The 21,845-nt window shown below is 37.6% G+C and overlaps 1 protein-coding gene across 3 annotated transcripts in view; it reads left to right on the forward strand.

Moving 5' to 3' along the window:
- Window positions 1-21,845, forward strand: part of SCAPER (S-phase cyclin A associated protein in the ER) — a 515,685-nt gene that overhangs the window by 442,290 nt on the left and 51,550 nt on the right. For all 3 annotated transcript variants that reach the window (XM_029951067.1, XM_029951068.1, XM_029951069.1), the window contains one exon: window positions 18,754-18,909. In XM_029951067.1, coding sequence (XP_029806927.1) covers window positions 18,754-18,909 — 156 coding nt within the window. The remainder of the gene's footprint in view (window positions 1-18,753; window positions 18,910-21,845) is intronic.

The raw sequence follows: 21,845 nt of genomic DNA on the forward strand, positions 1-21,845 counted from the left end.
GAACCTAGCTCTCTCTGCTGATAAATGCCATTCTGTCCCAGCATTCTCCGTGGGCTACTGTGTGATGCAGCAATGCTGCGTTCTGGTCCAGGCCACGTAGCCACAGCCTCGCCCAGCCAAGTGCCTCAGTGTGACTCTACTGGGCTTTCCAAGAGAAAGGACACTTTGACCTATATCATTATAGTTACTGGATCCTCCGTAAAGGAGGAAGGTCTTGGGGAGAAATGACAGTGGTAATCTGCCAAACCAAATAACTCAGGTAACTTCAAAAGGGCGATTGACAATTACAGCCTTTCAGAACAAAACTCTGCCACTGTTACTGACTTGAACCACTTCTGGCGAAGGGTGTTTTCTTATATATAATGCATTGTTCGTTGGCTTGATGATGACTTTGTGTAGAACCACAAACTGTATTTCAGGTCAGAAGCAAACAGAACATGTCTAATTATTTTCATGCTTACTTTCTCACCTTCTCAGATATAAACTGACAAAAAATCTCACTCCATTCCCTGCCATTACCTGGGAATTTTTTGTCAGCTCATATCTGTAGAGTTGTAACGCTGGGCAGTAAGTTCCAACACAGTCTTGGTGCCGTTCTCTAGCCCGTACTTCAGAAGTAGAGCTGGAGCCGAGCACACCACCCTGACATATGTCCCTTCCTGCTCATCTGGTGTAAAAGAAGCAAGAGGATACGTAACAGAGATGGCAATAACAGTATTTATTCTCATTATTTTACATGGTTTGTCAAGTGCCTAGATCTAAGAGGGTCTCAAATATTTATCAGCTCATACTATGGTCAGCTGTAGCACCATGGGCTAGAAAACCATACAAGGTCCTAGGATACAAAAAAACAAACAAAAAGACCTTTAACAGAATATCCAAATATTACAGTTTGGCTATCAAACATCAAAACTTTTTTCTGTAAAGTGAAAATATTGGTAGTTGCAGTGTGTAGCACAGTTCTGGGAAAGCAATACTGTTTGTAGGATAGAAGCAGATTGCAATTTGAAAAAATACTGATTTGAAATTTCCTCTGGAAATGGACCAACCTTGAAGCTACACAATTCTATTTTTTCTGGCATTCCTGAGATATGGTTGGCATATAACATTGTATGAATTAAGGTGTACAATGTGATGATTTGATGTGTGTGTGTGTGTGTGTGTGTGTGTGTGTGTATAATGCTTACCACAATAAGGTTAGTTACCACCTCCATCACTTCACATGATTACCTTTTTTGTATGTGTGGTGAAACATTTAAAAGCTACTCTCTTAGCAACTTTCAAGTATATAGGATAGTATTGTTAACTATAGTCTCCATGCTGTACATTACATCCCCAGAACTTAGTCATCTTGTAAAAGGAAGTTTGTACCCTTTGACCAACATCTCATTTTCCCTAGCCCCTAGGCCTTAGTAACCACCATTCATTCTATTCTCTATTTCTAGAAGTCTGGTATTTTTAGATTCTACTTATATGTAAATGAGATCATATATCTTTTACTGTCTGACTTATTTTACTTAGCATAATGTCTTCAGGGTCCATCAGTGTTGTTGCCACTGGCAAGATTTCCTTCTTTTGGGGGGTGAATAATATTCCATTACACACACACACACACACACACACACCACATTTTCTTTATACATTCATCCATTATAGTCATTTAGAGTTGTTTCAGTGTATTGACTATGTGAATAGTGCTGCAATGAACACGGGAGTACAGGTATCTCTTTGAGATAGTGACTCATTTCCCTCAGATGTATACACAGAAGTGGAATTGATGGATCACATGGTTGTTCTGTTTTTAATTTTTTGAGGAACCTTCCTCAAAAGTGTACAAGGGTTCACTTTTCTTGACATCCTTGCCAAAATTATCTTCTGTCTTTTCGATAATTGCTGTTCCAACAAGTTTAAAGTGGGTCTCATTGTGGTTTTGATTTGTACTTTCCCTGATAATTGGTGATGTTGAGTGTCTTTTCCTGTACCTGTTGGCCTTCTGTATGTTCTTTACAAATATATCTATTTGGGTCCTTTGTCCACTTTTTAATCAGATTATTTGTATTTATACTACTGAGTGATAAGAGTTCCTTATATGTTTTGGATATTAACCCTTTACCTGATATATAATTTGCGAATAGTTTCTCCCTTTCAATAGGCTGCCTTTTCATTCTGTTGATTGTTTCCTTTGCCGTGCAGAAGCGTCTAAGTTTGATGTAGTCCCACTTGTTCATTTTTGGTTGTGTTGCTTATCAAATGCAAAAAAATGTTTCCCAAGTCCAATGTGAAGGAGTTTTTCCCTGTATTTTCTTCTAGGAGTTTTATGGTTTGATGTCTTATCCTTAAGTCTTTAATCCATCTCAAGTTCATTTTTGTGATTGGTGTTAGATAGGGGTCCAATTTCATTCTTCTGCATGTAGTTATCTAGTTGTCCCAGCACCATTTATTGAAGAGACTGTCCTTTCCCCATTGACTATCCTTGGCTCCCTTGTGAAACATTTGTGGATTGTACATGCATGGGTTTATTTCTGGGTTCTCAATTCTGTTCCATTGGTCTGTGTGTCTGTTTCTATGCCAATACCATACTGGTTTTGGTTACAGTAGCTTTGTAATTAGTTTGAAATCAGAAAGTGTAATGCCTCCAGCTTTGTTCTTCTTTTACAAGGCTGCTTTGGCTCTTTGAAACCTTTTACTTTTTTAATGTTTTATTTATTTTTGAGAGAGAGAGACAGCATGAGCAGGGGAGGGTCAGAGAGAGAGGGAGGCATAGAATCCAAAGACAGGCTCCAGGCTCTGAGCTGTCAGCACAGAGCCTGGCATGGGGCTTAAACCCACAAACTACGAGATCATGACCTGAGCCAAAGCCAGACGCTCAACTGACAGAGCCACCCAGGTGCCTCTGAAGCCTTTTACTAAAGCACAGTTATTTTCATCATATCCAAGTCGAAATTTATATCTATCTCTTAAAACAGGGAAATCGAACTGTGCAACCAGAAGGCAAATAAATGAGTCCAAGTCACTGATACCAGTCTTTTGGAATCAAAAGTTATCAAATGAAAGGCATCAAGAAGTTATAAAACTGTACTTTAGCACCTTCCTAACCGACAAACCCAAGCCTCATACCAGAAGGTAGCATAGGCACATCAGGCTGCACAAGTTCAAAACTGAACACATAATCTTTCCACTCAGAGGAGCTCCTTTTCCTGTGCCATCTGTCCTTATCAGTGACACCGATATCCCATTCAGTTACATAAGCCAGCAATCTGAGCACTGTCAAAGACTCCTCACAGAGACTCGTTTACCAAACCAATATCCAAGTAAGTCTTTAGTACTTATTGATTCTGCTTTGTCACTATCTCAAAGATTTATGACCTTCACTTTGTTGCTACATCTTTAAGTGTTCAAGTTCTCTTGCAATAGCAGATAGCTTGGCTCTCTGTTTCTCTCTCTTTTCTCCTTTTCAAAATAATTTATTTTTCCTAATTAAAAAAGTAATGTGTGCTCAATGAGAAAAACAATTTGGAAAACACAGAAGAGAACAATGGATATTTTTGTAAACATACAAAAATTACCTTTAATCCCTCCACCCAAAGATAATGACTGGGTTGGTTTTGATGTGTATACACATGTGGTTGTTTTATAAAAAATATTGTCATACTTCTACATAGTGTTTATCATGTTTATTTATTTTTCTAAATCAATAGGAATTTGCAAATTACTTTTGATTGGCTTTCTAATTATTTGTTTATGTATCAGTGATTTGTTTCAAGTTGTTGAGTTGTTGTTACTCATGTTGATTTATTCTAGTTTTTTACTACAGATACCACTGTGAAGAACATCTTTGCACACTCATTTTTCCCTGCAGCTGATTGTTTTCTTAAAATAAATGTTGAGAAATAGAATTTCTGGGTCAAAGAATATGCAGTAAGGGTTTTTGTCCCTATTGCCAAATTGACCTAAATAAAAATTAACTATGAATATGTCCTTGTACCCTCAGTCTACACAATATATCATCAGACTTTTGAGTCTTAGCCAGATTGAAAGATGAAAATATTTCATTTCTGTATTAGTGACATTGAACATTTTTAAATGTTTACTGACCATTTCTATTTTTTGTGAGTTGCCTGTTCTTATACTATGCCCATTTTTTTATTGGTGATGTTGACTCTTTTTAATTGTAAAAGCTCTTCTTATATTAAGACCACTGGGCACATAGACATGTGAAGAATCAGCAAAAAGGCACCATCTGAAAACCAAGGAGAGAGTCCTCAGAGGACTTCAGCCTTGTTGGTACCTGGATCTTGAACTATAAGCTACCAGAACTTTGTCGAGATATAGATAGAATGCACTAAAATATTACTTAACATCATGTACTATGAAGTGCAAGTACAATGCTGCAGATGATGCTTCTGCTTATTTGGAGCAGTGTTGATTCCTTGTGGTAGGTCTCTGTTTACAAGATCTTGCTTTTTTATTATGGAACTGGCTGTGTTATTAAATAGATGGCAACATAGGTTCCTGCCAACTTCAGTAACTCCCCCACCCCAAGAAGGCCAACTAAAAGGTATCCATGAATAAAGACACCAGTATGAAAATCCAAGAAACTGGGGGTAGGTGAGGCTTAAGAACCCTCCCTAGACTTCAGATACCAAGAAAGACTGCATTTGAAGACTAAAAGGAAAAGCTAACACTCTGCCAATCACCTCTCCTCCAGGCTGGCCACTGAGAGGGTCTAGGTATGCTTGTAGTTTCTCCAATGTGAAAAGAAGACCCAAAGTGAATGTCCAGCTCTCCCAGTGTTGTGGGCACTTCCCAGGAAGCCCACTTAGGTTTTGCCTCATGAGGATCACTGGGGGAATCTGCAGGGCTCAACCAGTGAGAATCAACTAAAAAGGGAGAAGGAGGGGTAGGACTGACAGCAATCAGCACTCAAATCCTGGTGAACTGCATTCCAGCTTGCAGTGATACCTGAATAGAGATCCCAGATAGGGTTTCTACCCATTCGTAAAGATAAACTGATAGATCCATCTGGGCAGAGTGCTTAACTGGCAATTCTGCATGATTTGGTTCCTCAGTTACCAGGCTATACTAGCTGTAGAGCCTGTTCTATAGCCCTACCAAGGCAGAGAAGCAAATTTAATCGCTGCCTAACTGCTCAGCTTTGACCAGCCAGAGAACCCAGGCAGCCATGAAGCCCATCCTACAACCCTGCTCAGATAGATAGCCAAGCCAACAGCCCTGCCTAACTATTGATCATAGCTTCTGGCCCCACACATCACCAGGAAGCCTGAATAGTGACCCTAGGAAGCCTCAAAACATAGCATACAGCCCCCGCCAACTGAGATAGAAATGGGAGCCCCTCTCAACCAGAGACCCAGCTGGCAACCTTGCCCAACATCAGAGCACAGCCAGCAGCCTACCTGAAGTCCAGCCTGCAGCCCCACCCAACATTAAGGCAACACCTTTAAAAATATGGAAAGAAAATACTGTCAACCAAGAATGTTATAACCGACAATGCTGTCCTTCAGAAATAAAGGAGAAATACTTTCCCAAACAGACAAAAGCTCAAGAAGTTCACCTCCACTTAAACCTGCCTATAAGAAATGCTAAAGGGCATTACTCAAGCTGAAATACAAGGAGGATAATAACAAAAGCACATGGATGTGTAATAGTCACTGGTAATTGTAAATATATAGTCAGAGTCTGAATGTCTGATACTGTAATGTTAGCCCATGATTCACTTACAGTTAAAAGTTAAAAATGAAATGTATTGAAAGAAACCATAACTATAGTCATTTGTTATTTGATACACACTAAAAATAATACACATTATAACATCAATAACCTAAAATATGAGCAGGGGAGAAGTAAAAGCATAAAGTTTCTATATGCTATCAAATTTACAAAGGAAAACCTATAGTAGATAGACAAAAGATTATTATAAAGGAGTCAAATCATACCACCACAAAGAGTTATCAGATCACAAAGGAAGAGAGCAAGAAAAGAAGCGAGGAACAAGGAAAGTACAAAACAGTAGGAAAAAAATGGCAATAGTAAATCCTTACTTATTAATAATTGCTTTAAGTGTAAGTGGATTGAATTCTCTAATCAAAAGACAGAGTGGCTGAATGGACTTAGAAAACAAGATGCAACAATATACTGCCTATAAGAGACTCATTTTAGCATTAAGGACATACATAGACAGAGTGAAGGGATAGAAATGTATATTTTAAGGAAATGGTAACTAAGAGAAAGTAGTTATGTCAGACAAAGTACATTTTAAGCTAAAAATAGTCAAAAGAGACAAAGAAAGTCATTATAAAATGATAAAAGGGTAGTTTACTAAGAAGATATAACAGTGGTAAATATTTATGTACCCAACTCTGAAGCACCTAAATATATAAAACAAATACTAACAGAACTAAATGAAATAATATGATAGTAAATAACTACTTTAATACCCCACTCCCAGCAATAGATCTTCCAGACAGAGAATCAATAAGGAAACTGCAGATTTAAACATAGCTGTAGGCCAAAAGAACCTAATAAGCAAAGAGCAGCAGAATACATGTTTTTCTCAAATGCACATGGAATAAGTCTCAACGAATTCAAAAATATATAAATTTTTTTCAAGTATCTTTTCCTACCACAATTGTATGAAACTAGAAAGCAATAACAGGAAGAAATTTTAAAATGTACATATACATGGAAATTAAAGAGCACAGTCCTGAACAATTAATGGATAAACGAAGAATTCTTTTAAAATATGTTTGAGACAAATGAAAATGGAAGCACAACATGCCAAGCCTTATGGGATACAGCAAAAGCAGTTCTAAAATGGAATTTTATAGCAATAAATGCATATATCAAGAAACAACAATGATCTCAAATAAACCTAATTTTACATCTTAAGGAACTAGAAAAAGGAAGGAAATAATAAAGATTAGAGCAGATATGAATAAAAAATAGAAGAAGGAAACAATAGAAAAGATTAACAAAAACCTTTAGATAGACAAACGTTTAGATAGACTAGCCAAGAAAAAAGAGAGTGGGAGCACTCGGGTGGCTCAGTTGGTTGAGCATCTGACTCTTGATTCAGCTCAGGTCATGATCTTACTGTTTGTGGGATTGATCCCTGCATCAGGCTCTGCCCTGAGAGTATGGAACCTACTTGGAATCTCCTCTCTTTGCCCCTCCCCTGCTCATGCTCGCTCTCTCTCTCTCTCTCTCTCTCTGTATCTCTCCTTCTCTTTCTCTCAAAATAAATAAATAAAAACATTAAAAAAAAAGAATGATCCCAAATAAATAAAATTATAAATAAAAGAGGAGGCATTATACCTAATACCACAGAAATACAAAGGACCATAAGAGACTGATATGGACAATTATATGCCAACAAGTTGGACAACATAGAAGAAATGGATAAAACTCCTAGAAACCTATAACTATCAATACCATGTATCATAAAGAAATAGACAATCTGAACAGATTAATAGTGAGTAAGGCAATTGAATTAATAATCAAAAACCTCACAACAGAGAAAAGTTCAGGACTAGATGGTTTCACCGATGAATCCTACCAAACACTTAAAGAAGAAGGCAACGCTGCCAAACTCATTTTACATACCAGCATTACCGAGATACCAAAGACAGAAAAAGGCACTACAAGAAAAGAAAACTATAAGCCAATAATCCTGATTAACATAGATATAAAAATTCTCAACAAAATACCAAATTCAACAGCACATTCCAAGTCTCATACACCTGGGGTGCCTGGGTAGCTGTCGGTTAAGCGTCCGACTTTGGCTCAGGTCATGATCTCACAGTTTGTGGATTCGAACCCCGCATCAGGCTCTGTGCTGACAGCTTGGAGCCTGGACCCTGCTTCAGATTCTGTGTCTCTTTCTCTCTCTGCCCCTCCCCTGTTTACACTCTGTATCTCTCTGTCTCTCAAAAATAAATAAATGTAAAAAAAAATTGTCTCATACACCTAAAAACACTAACAACACCTATGTACCAACTGATAACATTTTTCAATAACTGATAACACTTTTCTATAGTGCCTTAGATTTTTTTTTTATTATTGGTAAGAAACCAAATGTTGGAGGTACAGCCAGCTCCCCATCTTCAGCCCCTTCACCTTACTCCCTCTCAGGAAGTAAATCACTATGTTAGTTTGTGTATATCATTCCTGTGCATGTTTTTCTTATGTATATGTATATATATATATATATATATGTGTGTGTGTGCATATATATATTGTATGTGTGTATGATTATATATATGATTATATATATATACACATAATCATATATATGTATAATTGTATATAAACATTGTATATAAAAATATGTATGTGGCAGCATATAGATGGGTCTTGTTTTTTTTATGCATTCCAATACCCTGTCTTTTGACTAGAGCATTTGGTCCATTTAGACTTAGAGTGATTATTGAAAGATACGAAATTAGTGCCATTGTATGGCCTCTAGAGTTGGTGTTTCTGGTGACATTCCCTGGTCCTTTCTAGTCTTTGTTCCTTTTGGTCTTTTTTTGTTTTATTTTGTTTCTTCTCCACTCAAAGAGTCCCTCTTAAACCCCTTTAGGTTTTCTCTAGGAAACTCTTGATCTCTCCTTCTATTTTGAATGACAGCTTTGCTGGATAAAGAATTCTTGGCTGCATATTTTTCCAATTCAGCACATTGACTATATCCTGCCACTCCTTTCTGGCCTCCCAAGTTCCTGTGGACATACATGCTGTAAACCTGATCTGTCTTCCTTTGGAGGTCCTTGGGCTTTCATAATTCCTTCCTTGTCTGTATATTTTGTGAATATGCCATGTTGATGGTAGATTTTGTTGAATCTAATGGGAGTTCTGTGTGCTTAATGTCTATGTTCTTCCCCACATTAGGAAAGTTTCCAGCTATAATTTACTCACATAAACCTTTTGCCCCTTTTTTCTCTCTCTTCATTTTCTGAAACCTAAACACACCTGCAGATTAAAAGTAAGGGAATGGAGAACCATCTTTCATGCTAATGGATGTCAAAAGAAAGCCAGAGTAGCCATACTTGTATCAGACAAACTAGATTTTAAAACAAAGACTGTAAGAAAAGATGAAGAAGGGCATTCTATCATAATTAAGGGATCTATTCACCAGGGAGATCTAACAATTATAAATATTTATGCCCCCAACTTGAAACACCCAAATATGTAAATCAATTAATCACATACATAAAGAAACTTACTGATAATAATACCGCAATAGTAGGGGATTTTAACACCCCACTTACAGCAATGGACAGATCACCTAACTAGAAAATCAACAAGGAAACAATGGTTTTGAATAACACACTGGACCCGATGGAATTAAGAAATATATTCAGAACATTTCACCCTAAAGCATCAGAATACATATTCTTCTCAAGTACATATGAAATATTTTCCAAAATAGATCACATACTGGGTCACAAATCACATACTGGGTACAAAAAGATCAAGATGATACCTTGCATATTTTCTAATCACAGCGCTATGAAATTCAAAATCAACCACAAGAAAAATTTTGAAAAGACCATGAATACTTGGAGATTAAAGAACATCCTACTAAAGAATGAATGAGTTAACCAAGAAATTAAAGAGGATTTTTAAAAGTACATGGAAGCCAAAGAAAATGAAAACATGACAGTCCAAAACCTCTGGGATGCAGCAAAGGTGGTCATAAGAAGGAAGTGTATAGAAATCCAGGACTTCCTAAACAAGGAGGAATTGTCTCAAATACAGAACCTAATCTTACACCTAAAGGAGCTGTAAAAAGAACAGCAAATAAAGCCCAGAACCAGCAGACAAAGGGAAATAATAAAGACTAGTGCAGAAATTAATATAGCAATAAAACAAACCAAAAAAAAAAAAAGAACAAATTAACAAAACCAGGAACTGGGTCTTTGAAAGAATTAACAAAATTAATAAACTCCTACCCAGATTGATCAAAAAGAAAAAGGAAAGGACTCAAATAAAATCATGAGTGAAAAAGGAGAGATCACAACCAACACCACAGAAATACAAATAATAAGAGAATATTAATGAGCAATTATATATATGCCAACAAATTGGGAAATCCAGAAGAAATGGACAAATTCTTAGAAACATATAAACTGCCAAACCTGAAACAGGAAGAAATAGAAAATTTGAACAGACACATAACCCATAGAGAAACTGGTAGTCAACCAGTAGTCAAAAATCTCCCAACAAACAAGAGTCCAGGGCCAGATGGCTTTCCTGAGAATTCTACCAAACAGTTAAAGAAGAGTTCATTCCTATTCTTTTGAAGCTATTCCAAAAAATAGAAATGGAAGGAAAACTTCCAAATTCATTCTATGAGCCCAGCATTATCTTGATTCCAAAACCAGACAAAGACCCCACTAAAAAGGATAACTACAGACCAATTTCCCTGATGAACATGGATGCAAAAATTCTCAACATGATACTACCAAAACAAATCCAGTAATACATTAAAAGAATTTTTCACCACAATCAAGTGGGAATTATTCCTGGCCCACAGGGCTGGTTCAATATCCACCAACAATCAATGTAATACATCACATTAGTAAAAAGACAGGATAAGAACCACATGAGCCTCTCAATAGATGCAGAAAAATGGATTTGACAAATTACAGTATCCTTTTTTGGTATAAATCTTCATGAAATTAGGAATAGACGGAACATACCTCAAGATCATAAATGCTACATATGATAGACCCACAGCTGACGTCATTCTCAGTGGGGAAGAATGGAGAGCTTTCTCCCTAAGATCAGGAACACAACAGGGATGTCCACTCTCACCACTGTTGTTTAACATAGTGTTGAAAGTCCTAGCCTCAGTAGTCAGACAACAAAAAGACATAATGTATCCAAACTGGCAAGGAATTAGTCAAACTATAACTCTTCACAGACAACATGACCCTCTACATGGAAAACCCAAAAGGCTCTACCGAAGAACAGTTAGAACTGATCCATGAATTCAGCAAAGTCACAGGATATAAAATCAATGTACAGGGGTGCCTGGGTGGCTTATGCCACTAAGCAGCCTACTTCGGCTCAGGCCAAGATCTGCAGTTCATTAGGTCGCGCCCTGTGTCAGGCTCTGTGGTGACAGCTCAAAGCCTGGAACCTGCTTCATATTCTGTCTGTCTCTCTCTCTCTCTTTCTGCCCTTCCTCTGCCCACACTCTATCTCTGTCTCTGTCTCTCTCTCAAAAATAAACATTTTAAAATTTTAAATCAATGTACAGAAATTGATTGCATTTATATACACCAATAATAAAGCAGCAGAAAGAGAAATCAAGTAATTGATCCCCTTCACAATTGTACTGAAAACCATAAAGTATGTAGGAATAAACCTAACCAAAGAGGTTAAAGATCTATATGCTGAAAACTATAGAGAGCCTATAAAAGAAATTAAAGAAAACCTGAAATAGAGAATATTCCATGCCCAGCGATTGTGAGAACAAATATTAAAATGCCAGTACTACCAAAAGCAATCTACACATTCAATGCAATCCCTATCAAAATAATATCAATATTCTTCACAGAGCTGGAACAAACAATTCTAAAATATATATGGAAACAGAAAAGACCCCAAATAGCCAAAGTAATGTTGAAAAGGAAATATTTTAATTTTAAAAAAGAAACAAATCTGGAGGCATCACAGTTCCAGACTTCAAGCTGTACTTCAAAGCTGGCATCATCCAGACTGTATGGTACTGGCACAAAAGAGACACATAGTTCAATGGAGCAGAAAAGAATATACAATGGAAAAAAGACAGTCTTTTCAGCAAATAGTGTTGGAAAACCTGGACAGTGACATTCAACAGAATGAACCTGGACCACTTTCTTACACCATACACAAAAATAAACTCAAAATAGGTGAAAAACCTAAAAGTATGGTAAGTCAAGAAACCATCAAAATTCTAGAGGAGAACACAGATAACAACTTCTTGGACTTCAGCCACAGCAACTTCTTGCTAGACTTGTCTCAGGAAGCAACAATAAACTGTTGGCACCTTATCAAGATAAAAAGCTTCTGCACGGTGAAGGAAACAATTGACAAAACCAAAAGGCAACTGACGGAATGGGAGAAGATATTTGCAAATGGCATATCAGATAAAGGGCTAGTATCAAAATCTAAAAGAACATATCAAACTCAACACTGAAAAGACAAGTAATCCAGTGAAGAAATGGGCAAAAGATATGAACAGACATTTTTCCAAACAGGACATCCAGATGGCTCACAGATACATGAAAAGATGCTCCACATCACTCATAATCAGATAAATACAAACCAAAACCACAATGAGATACCACTTCCCATCTGTCAGAATGTGAATGGCTAAAATTAACAACTCAGGCAACAGCAGATGTTAGTGAGGATGTGGAGAAAGGGGAACCCTTTTGCACTGCTGGTGGGAATGCAAACTGGTACAGCCACTCTGGAAAGCAGTATGAAGTTTCCTCAAAAAGTTAAAAATAGAACAACCCTATGATCCAGCAATTGCACTAATGGTATTTATCCAAATAATATTAAAATGCTGATTTAAAGGGGTACATACTCCCCTGTGTTTATAGCAGCATTTTCAACAATAGCCAAATTATAAAAAGAGCCTAAATGTCCACTGTCTGACAAATGGATAAAGATGTGAGATATAGACACACACACACACACACAATGGAATATATTACTAAGTGATCAAAAAGAATGAAATCTTGCCATTTGTAATAACATGAATGAAACTTATGCTAAGCAAAATAAGTCAGAGAAAGACAAATGTCATATGATTTCACTCATATGTGGAACTTCAGAAACAAAATAGATGAACATAGGGAAAGAAAAGCAAAAATAAGATAAAACCAGATAGGGAAGCAAACTGTAAGAGACTCTTAAATACAGAGAACTGAGGGTTGCTGGAGGGGACGTTGGTGGGGAATGGACTAAATGGGTGATGGGCATTAAGGAGGGCACTCGTTGGGATGAGCATTGGGTGTTATATATAAGTGATGACTCACTAAATTCTATGTCTGAAACCATTATTGCACTATATGTTAACTAACTTTGATTTAAATAAAATTTTAAAAAAGAATATTGTAAAATAAAAAATTATGTGTATGTTTATATAAATATATATAGTGTTTACATCTATATTTAGAGATCAAATAGATATCCATAAACTACATTATCCACTTTCTTTTTTGTGTATGTGTTTAAAATTTACCTAAATACCATCATACTATTTTTTCCATTTGTTTTCACCTAACATGTTGAGATTCATTTATGTTGATGCTGTAGATCTGATTAATTCATGTTAACTACTCTACAGATTCTTTTAATGGATAAATTCAGTTTGCTTATCTTTTTTCCACCTGAAGGCAATAATTTCTACTTTTTCACTATTTCAAGCAATAATGTAGTGAACATCCTTGTAGAAATATTTTTTTTTTTTTTTGCACCTGTGTGGGAGTTTCTTGAGTTTACATGCCCACAGTAGGAATTTATGAATGCTATGATAAATGCATGCAGGTAATGCCAAATTATTCTCTGAAGTCATTATACAAATTTTACTTCTATCAGCAAAGGTAGGAGTCCCATTTCTCCATGTCCCTATCAATGTTTTGTATTAAAACACTAATTATTGTCAATCAGATATGTGTGAAATGGTATTTTGTGTCATCTTCATTTACATTGCGTTTATTACTAGTGAGGTTGAACATTGTTTATCAGCATTTGTTTCAGTCAGAATTCATTTGTAGGAAACAAATCATTGAGACTGTTTTAAGCAGAAGGAATTTAATACACATAACTAGGTAATTACAAAATTGTTGCAAGGACTGAAAGAGTCGTTTCTAGACTAGATCTCTGAGAATGACTCCCAGGAGAACACTGCAAACCTGAAGAGCTTCTATACTTGTCAAAATCTAGAGCTGTTGTATGAAAATTAAGGATTGCGCTGAACCATTGGTATTGCTCAGTCCAGGCGCTTACTGCCTTCGCCTGCCCCAGGGTTCAGGAACATCCCACTATCACAGTTGCTGCCTCTGAACACATTGCATCAGCTAGACATACATACATACATACAAAAATGTATGACCCAAACTCTGTCTCTCACCCTCCAGAATACTGGTAATTGAATTTAAAGATTTAAAGATTGAAGATCTCCAAATTTCCCTAACCCATTGAGCCAAAATTGGGCCTTCCTGCTAAAGTATAGTAATACTTTGAACATACCTCTTATAGAAATTATTAGATATCAGTCTTTACCTTAAGAGGTCCTTGAGGTTAACAGCACTGTCATACTTATAAATACTGAATGGATTAATGCATGATTACAAATAGTTATCCCCACATATCTTGTATCATTTATGAGATGAATTGTTGACATTCAATTAGGCAATGTTGGAAGGAGATTTCAGGAGAAGAGATGATAAGTTTTTGTTTGAATATATCCATGTATGAGTGCCTTGAGACTCCCAAGAGGAAATACCCAGAAACTAGAGCTTCTGGAAAGAAGTTTAGAAAAGAATTATCCCTAGAGATAGAGAATTAGGAATTATTAATGTATAGAGAATAATTGAAATCATGGAATTTCATGAGTTTACTTAACCTAGTTCGGAAATAGAACCCTTTGGGCAATATTTCAGTTGTGGTGAGAGTTGGTAGCTGGACAAGTGTGGACAAAGAAGGGGCAATAGATAAACTCATATATATAAATATTTATATAAAGGGAGATAGATCAATTGATCGATTGATGGATACCTCTATATCTCTTTTAACTTATAAATTCCAGTGGCAAAAAGCTGCATAGGAACTAATTTTAAATCTCCAATGGTAAAATAAATGGAGAGACCCATTTACTGGAGCATTCACAGCATCATGTTTCCTAGGATGCACATTCCAAGAAGTCCAGGAGGTTTTCTACACTAAAGCTTTTCTTTTTTTTTTTTTATGGTTAACAATCTTAACATAATTTCAGCCTAACAGTTGCACTGCATAAGATACATTGCTGCTGATCCCAGCATCCATTAGAAGATTCTACATTCTTCCCTCAAAACTATAAAGTTGGCAAAATGAATTTTTCTGCACTGACCTTTTAGAGCCATTTAGTTTCAGCATCTTTTTAGGCAACCATCTAAAGATTACCAGAGCAGTGATTCAGGACCCAGGCAGTTTAGAAAAACATTAGTCAGACTCATTAGTAGACATAATAGTTGGCCCCCAGTAACCAAAGGAAGCCACACTCAGAAAGGACCACCTGCTTAACAGTGTTCATTATGGTTTGATTTGGTTTTTCTGTGCTTCTTCATTCATTCTGGAGACTTTCCTCCTATCTGAGTATTTTCAAGACCAATACAGGGGCGCCTGGGCCACTCAGTCGGTTGACATCTGACTCTTGATTTCAGTTCAGGTCATGATCCCAGGGTTGTGGGATCGAGCTCCACAGTGGGCTCCACACTGAGCATGGAGCCTGCTTGGGAGTCCCTGTCTCTCCGTCTGCCCCTCTCCACTGCCTGCTCACTCGCTCTCTCGCTCTCTCTCTCCCCAAATTAAAAAAAAAACTTTTAAACTCATGTCTCAGTAAAGAACCCAAAAAATGCCACATAGGAATGTATTTCGTGGAAAGGACACTCTTATCAGAAGTCAGAAGACCTTAGGGGACTCCATCTCTCCTGATGGCGCTAGTGCTTCAGTCTCCCTGAGCCTCAGTTTCCTCATCTATCAAATGGTAATAGTAATACCAACCCCCACATGGTGAATATGGTTTACTCTTACCCTACAGATAAGACTGTAAATTGTTTCAAAGGTTTTTTTTTTTTAGTGTAATCAGGCTCTACATATCAAGAACTCTAAAAATCTGTATACTTTTTGACTCTATAATTCTACTTCTAGAAAGTAACTTGAAATCTGGCAAGAATTTGTGCACAAAATGTTCATCACAACATAGTTTATAATGATGAATACTGAAAACTATCAGAAACTCCAAAAGTATTCCACTAGTAGAAAATTACTCATTTATAAAATGTTGCTTATGTATGCAGTCAGACTTCTAGAATCTAGATCATTTTACAGGAACTACATAGTTTTTAAAAATATATTAAATGACACCACAGGGATATTATCAGCAAAATTTAGATTGTGGGAAACTATAAAATCAACCACCAGGTTTTATCAACAAATAAATTTGCAAAGGAAGAAAAGAGAGATGAAGAGATAACAGACAGGTTAAGAGACTTAGAAAGATATAGTACTCAATTTATGTGTGTTTTGTATTTGGAACCTAATTTTAAAAACTATTAAAAATGTTAAGACATTTATAATACTTTTGGAAATTTGAATAGTTACTTGACGATACTAAGAAATTATTGTTATTTTCAGATGTAATGATGTATTGTGGGGATTTTTTAAGTTCTTATTGTTTTAGAGATACGAACATTTATGAATGAAGTTATATAGGTGTGGACACGTAGGATTGACTATGGTTGATGGTTGTCAGGACTGGATGATACACTGAAATTTATTATCCTCATCTGTCCTTTTTTGGTTTATGTTAAAACTTTTCAATAATATAGTTTTTAAAGATTTATAATATAATGCTTAGAAAGACATTTTCATGATGTAGAAAACGCCTAAAACAGTCAGTTGGATGAAATTCAGCTCAATGTCAATCATATAGAGAAAAAAATCAACCAAAAAATCTGAAAGGAAACATATAAAACTCGACTTTGGTGAAATTATATCCAACTTTTTATGGTTTTTCCTCCTTTTCTGTGCTATATTGATTTCCATAATGAACCTGTATTAGTTTTATAATCAGAAAAAGTAGCTTTTTACTTTCTGTGGTTAGAACTCTTTTAGAAATAACTTGAGCAAAAAAGGATAGCAAAATGGCTTATGTAGCTGGAAAGGTTGAAGTTTGGAGCTAGATGCTGAGATGCCATCTGGGTTTTGTCTGTTTTCTCACTTCTCCTTGTCTCTGCTCAGCTTCACAAGGAAGTTGGCTACCAGCAAACCCAGTTCATATCTCTCAGTTTCGATATCCCCAGGAAAATAGATCCATCCAATGGTCATCTATTAATCCTACAGAAGATCCTGATGGCTCCTTTTCAGTCATGTACCCAGCCTAGAACTTGTTACTACGGCCTCATTGATGAAGACTTTGACTGTAATGGAGTTCATACTAACTCCTGCTTTTGCAGGAGAGTACAGTATTTAAGAATCCCACCAGGGATTGCTGGGTAGACAAAAACCAAAGCTATCTGCTTTCTCATAGGATTGTTGGGATATGTCATTGGGATGATTAACTCAAAACCACTTCCTAAATTGAAAAGTTCTTTGCAAATACAGGAGTCTTGTTATTTAGTCTTCTATATACTAAACAGAATATAAGAACTTCACTGTGTGCATGTCAATCTGTCAGTTTCCTTCATTGTAAGAGAAGAGGGCTGGTGATCAGTTTTAAAACTGTAGGAGATGTTCAGTCACCCAGGTGAATATTTCCTAACATAAGAGGACAAGGGGGGCATTATATTGCACCTTCTAAGTAGTAAAATTGGAAGAGGCTCCAAATATGAATTCATCAGATTTTCCTTATTTTTACAAAAAGGTGTCTTGGTAAACGAATAGTGATGGGGCTTGCAGTGACTTATGAGTAGAAGCATCAATTCCTTTGCACTTATTGCTAAAAGTTAACATGTTAATTTTCAGAACTACTATATTCAAAGTCCTGCCCTTTTCATACATGTAAATACAGTAGCACCGAATCAGTATAAATTCTCTAAGCTAAGAATGATTTATCTACAGGTCATTTATAGTCTCAAAGTACTATTTTCAATGATAGCTACTTTGCACACTAATAAAAGAACCACTATTTTTGGTCCAGTTTAATAAACAGCTCTGGAAAGCTGTTTAATGGGATGAAAAGATGAAAGTGACTTCTTAAATGTTATTGTCAATTGTCAAGCCTAGTACTTTTCATAACAGAAAGCAATTAGATTCTCATTGCTATACTCTTAATGATGACAGAGTTTTGAAAAATAGAGACTCTACAGTTGTATTAGAAATACAGGTTGAGGGGCGTCTGGGTGGCTCAGTCAGTTAAGCATACGGCTTCCGGCTTTAGCTCAGGTCATGATCTCACGGTTCCTGGGTTCGAGCCCCGCATCAGGCTCTGTGCTGACAGCTAGCTCAGAGCCTGGAGCCTGCTTCAGATTCTGTGTCTCCCTCTCTCTCTGACCCTCACCTGCTTGTGCTGTCTCTCTCTGTCTCTCAAAAATAAATAAACAACAACAACAAAGAAATACAGGTTGAAACGAGAGTATCTGGGTAGCATCATCTTATTTCCTGAATCCCTACTTTCTAGGAAATTTGGCTCTGGTACTTTAAGAGGTACTGCTTTTCAAGAGTGTAGAGGTAATTATAAATCATTTCAAATATTGACAGACTCTTTAGACCACTAAAAATGATGAGATGATCATTTTCATTCATCTTTCTTGAAAAAAAATAGCATCAGAATAACCAAAAGAGGGAAGCAAATCACTTTCGGAAATAGCTGATTATTCAGCACTCAATCTAAGGAAATTGTTACTTGAGATGCTTCACCCAAACCTGTTGTTTGCTTGTTTGAGGGATCTAAGCCTGCATTTGTTAAGATTTATCTTTGAAGGTGAAGATACTGCCAGCCTGTACAGACTGCTAACACATGTTTCTCCCTACATCCAGCTACGTGGTGAACATAGGTCTGATCAACAAGCTTCATGGCTGCTTCCTCTCGGTGCAAGGCCCAGTGGACGAGAACCCCAAGATGGCCACATTTCTGCAGCATGCTGCAGGGCTCTTGTATGGAATCTGCACACTGTGCTTTGCTGTCACCAGAAGGTAAGGCTTCTACTTGATACCAGTCTGTACTCACCTTTGGAAATGTCTCAAGTTTTGCCCATCTTGGCGTCATTTTATAGGGATACCAGTGGTCGTCTTGGCCTGTTTTCATCTTTGCCCTCCCTTTGTCTCTCTTGGTTTCCCATACTGAGCGTAGCGTCGTATTTCTTGCTTTTCCCTGGCTACCTGCTCCTGTCAGAGTCTGTTGGGCTTTTTGGTGTCATAAACTTAACTGCCATTGCTGGAAGAGATCTTAGGGGTCATCCATTCCTCTTCCACTGAAATCCAGAGGAATTAAGTGATTCTCCTTGGGTCAGCGAGTCAGTAACAAAGCCTACACCGGATCAAGCCAGGCCCTCAGCACAAACAGCACAGCCTCACAGTGTCCACGACTGTGTTCACATGCTTGTATTTACAGCCTCCTGGGTTGATTTATTTTCCCCTTTTGTCTCTTTCACCAAGATACCTTCATGAATAAGGGAAGGGAGCCATCCAAAAACAATAGCTCCAGAAAGTTACATGATGACCTATGTGTGGGGAGACCCCTTTTGGTGGAGGCCTTCCAGAACTCACCTGAGGCAAAACAGAAGAGATAGAATTTTATTGAAAACACTGCAAGGAAGCAGTAGGCAGGACAGCAAAGGAGAGACTGTCTGCCAGCAGGCAGTGGTAAGGGGGAAGGTGAGGAGGTATGGGAACGTACAGAGTTTTCCTTTTGTGGTACCTGTGTCCAGAGTCTGGGTGTAAATATCCCATTGGTCAGCTAGGGTTTATGGATATTCTGAGGAGGGTCACCTATTGGGCCTGTTTGTATTCAGCTAGGGGTTGCCCACCGTGGGCCCTTCTTCCTTACTCAGGTTTCCATTGCTCAAGCTGGTTGCCTAAAAGTAGCCTCTACACTATGGGCACGATTATAGCCAATGTGTCAGGGACAGCTGCTGGCCTGGTTGGCTCTTTATACCCCTCACCCCATCCTGTGGACTGTCTGCAAAAGCAATAATTCTCTAGAGGGGTGCAGAATAAACCCCTGTGGTGGTCTTTTCTCTCCCCTCCCACCAATTAAGAATCATTTGCAATAATGAGTGTTTCTGTTAGGAATCTGATGTAGCCTTCAGGCATATTAAGAATGTTCAGTAGGGGCACCTGGGTGGTTTAGTCAGTTGAGGGTTCAACTCTCAATTTTGACTCAGGTTGTGATCCCAGGGTTGTGGGATCGAGCCCCGCTGAATCAAGCCCCAGGCTAAGCTGGAGCCTGCTTGGGATTCTCTCTCTCCCTCTGCCCCTCTTCCCCACTCACATGTGTGTGCTTGCATGCGCACTCGCTCTCTCTCTCTCTCTCTCTCTCAAATTACAAACAAAAAAATGATTAGTAAAATAATTTTCTTACAATTAAATTCTAAACAGCACTGCATACAATTTTTTTTACTGTAGCTCTTTTTATTTATACCCAAAAGGAGAGAGTACAATAATGAACTCTAGTGATAGCCATTGCCTAGCTCTATTATCAATATTTTCATTTTTCCCAATCTTATTTTATCCTCCCACTCACACCCTGGGTTGTTTGTTTTGTCTTGTTGGTTTTTTGTTTGGCAGGAAAGGGGTTATGCTAGCATTACATTCTAGCATGTAATAACAAATTTCAGGTATCGGGACATTTCACCCAAAATAATTCAGCATGTATCTCTGAGGTCTTCAACATAAATGCCATGCCATTATCACACCTAACATAATAAATAATAATTTTGTAATATAACTGGTCCGTGTTAACTTTTCCTCACTATCTCAAAACATCTTTCTACCATAAGTTTATTGGAATCAGAATCCAAATTTCAGGTGACATTAGTTGTTATATCTCCTGCCTTTTTTTATTCTGTAAAATATTCTGCCTCATTTTTTAAGCCATTGATTTGTTAGGGGAAATTTTATATGTTTTTGTTTTATTATTGGTCAAGAAGAAAATTAAAACTAAAATTTAAATTAAAAATTTGAAACGTCTGGGGTGCTCAGTTGGTTAAGTGGCTGACTCTTGATTTTGGCTCAGGTCATGATCTCATGGTTCATGAGATCGAGCCCCATGTGGGTCTCTATGCTGACAGCATGGAACCTGCTTGAGATTTGCTCTCTGCCCCACCCCCCCCACTCTTGCTCTCTCTCTCTCAACCTCTCTTTCTCTCTCAAAATAAATAAGCTTTAAAAACTTATGTGCCTTGTAAAGTCTGGGCACTTGAAGAAATATCCACCCATTTTCAATGTACACAGAATGCCAATGACTACGTTCAGAATATTCTAAAACAGAAAATTTGCTTTCTAAAATGAATCTCCTCAGGGCACCTGGCCAGCTCAGTCAATTAAGTATATGACTCTTGATTTCAGCTCAGATCATGATCTCACAGTCATGGGATGGAGCCCGCATCTGGCTCCATGCCCAGCAAGATTCTCTCTCTCCCTCTCCATCTGTTCCTCTTCCCCTCTCACATGCATGCTCTCATTCTCTCTCTAAAAAAAGAAATATATATATATATATATATATATATATATATATATATATATAAAATGAACCCCTTCAACAATTTTTAATCTGTTACATGTAGAACCCCAACACCCACCTATTCTTCCTTTACTGTTACCTCTCTTAACCCCATCGCATTTCTAGGAAGATTAAGACTACCTGATTGTCAGGGAAGCCAAGCATAACCTGTATTCAGTTAGTCTGTTCCCTTCTAGAAATGCAGACAAAACCTGTTCCAGAGATTAAATGAGAACTTAGGAGGTGGCGATCTGTGAGTCTCTGACCTAAATATGATCAGATGGCACCACACTGCAGACAGGCCGGCCGCGGAACGAGGACTCCACCTAGGGCACTGGCGCCTGCCAGCGTGGAGGGCAGCCCGCCGCCGGGCTAGCTCCCGTGCCCTCCCTGGGAGGTGTCCTCTCCC

The sequence above is a fragment of the Suricata suricatta genome, chromosome 9, assembly GCF_006229205.1.
Source record: "Suricata suricatta isolate VVHF042 chromosome 9, meerkat_22Aug2017_6uvM2_HiC, whole genome shotgun sequence".
NCBI classification, from domain to species: Eukaryota; Metazoa; Chordata; class Mammalia; order Carnivora; family Herpestidae; genus Suricata; species Suricata suricatta.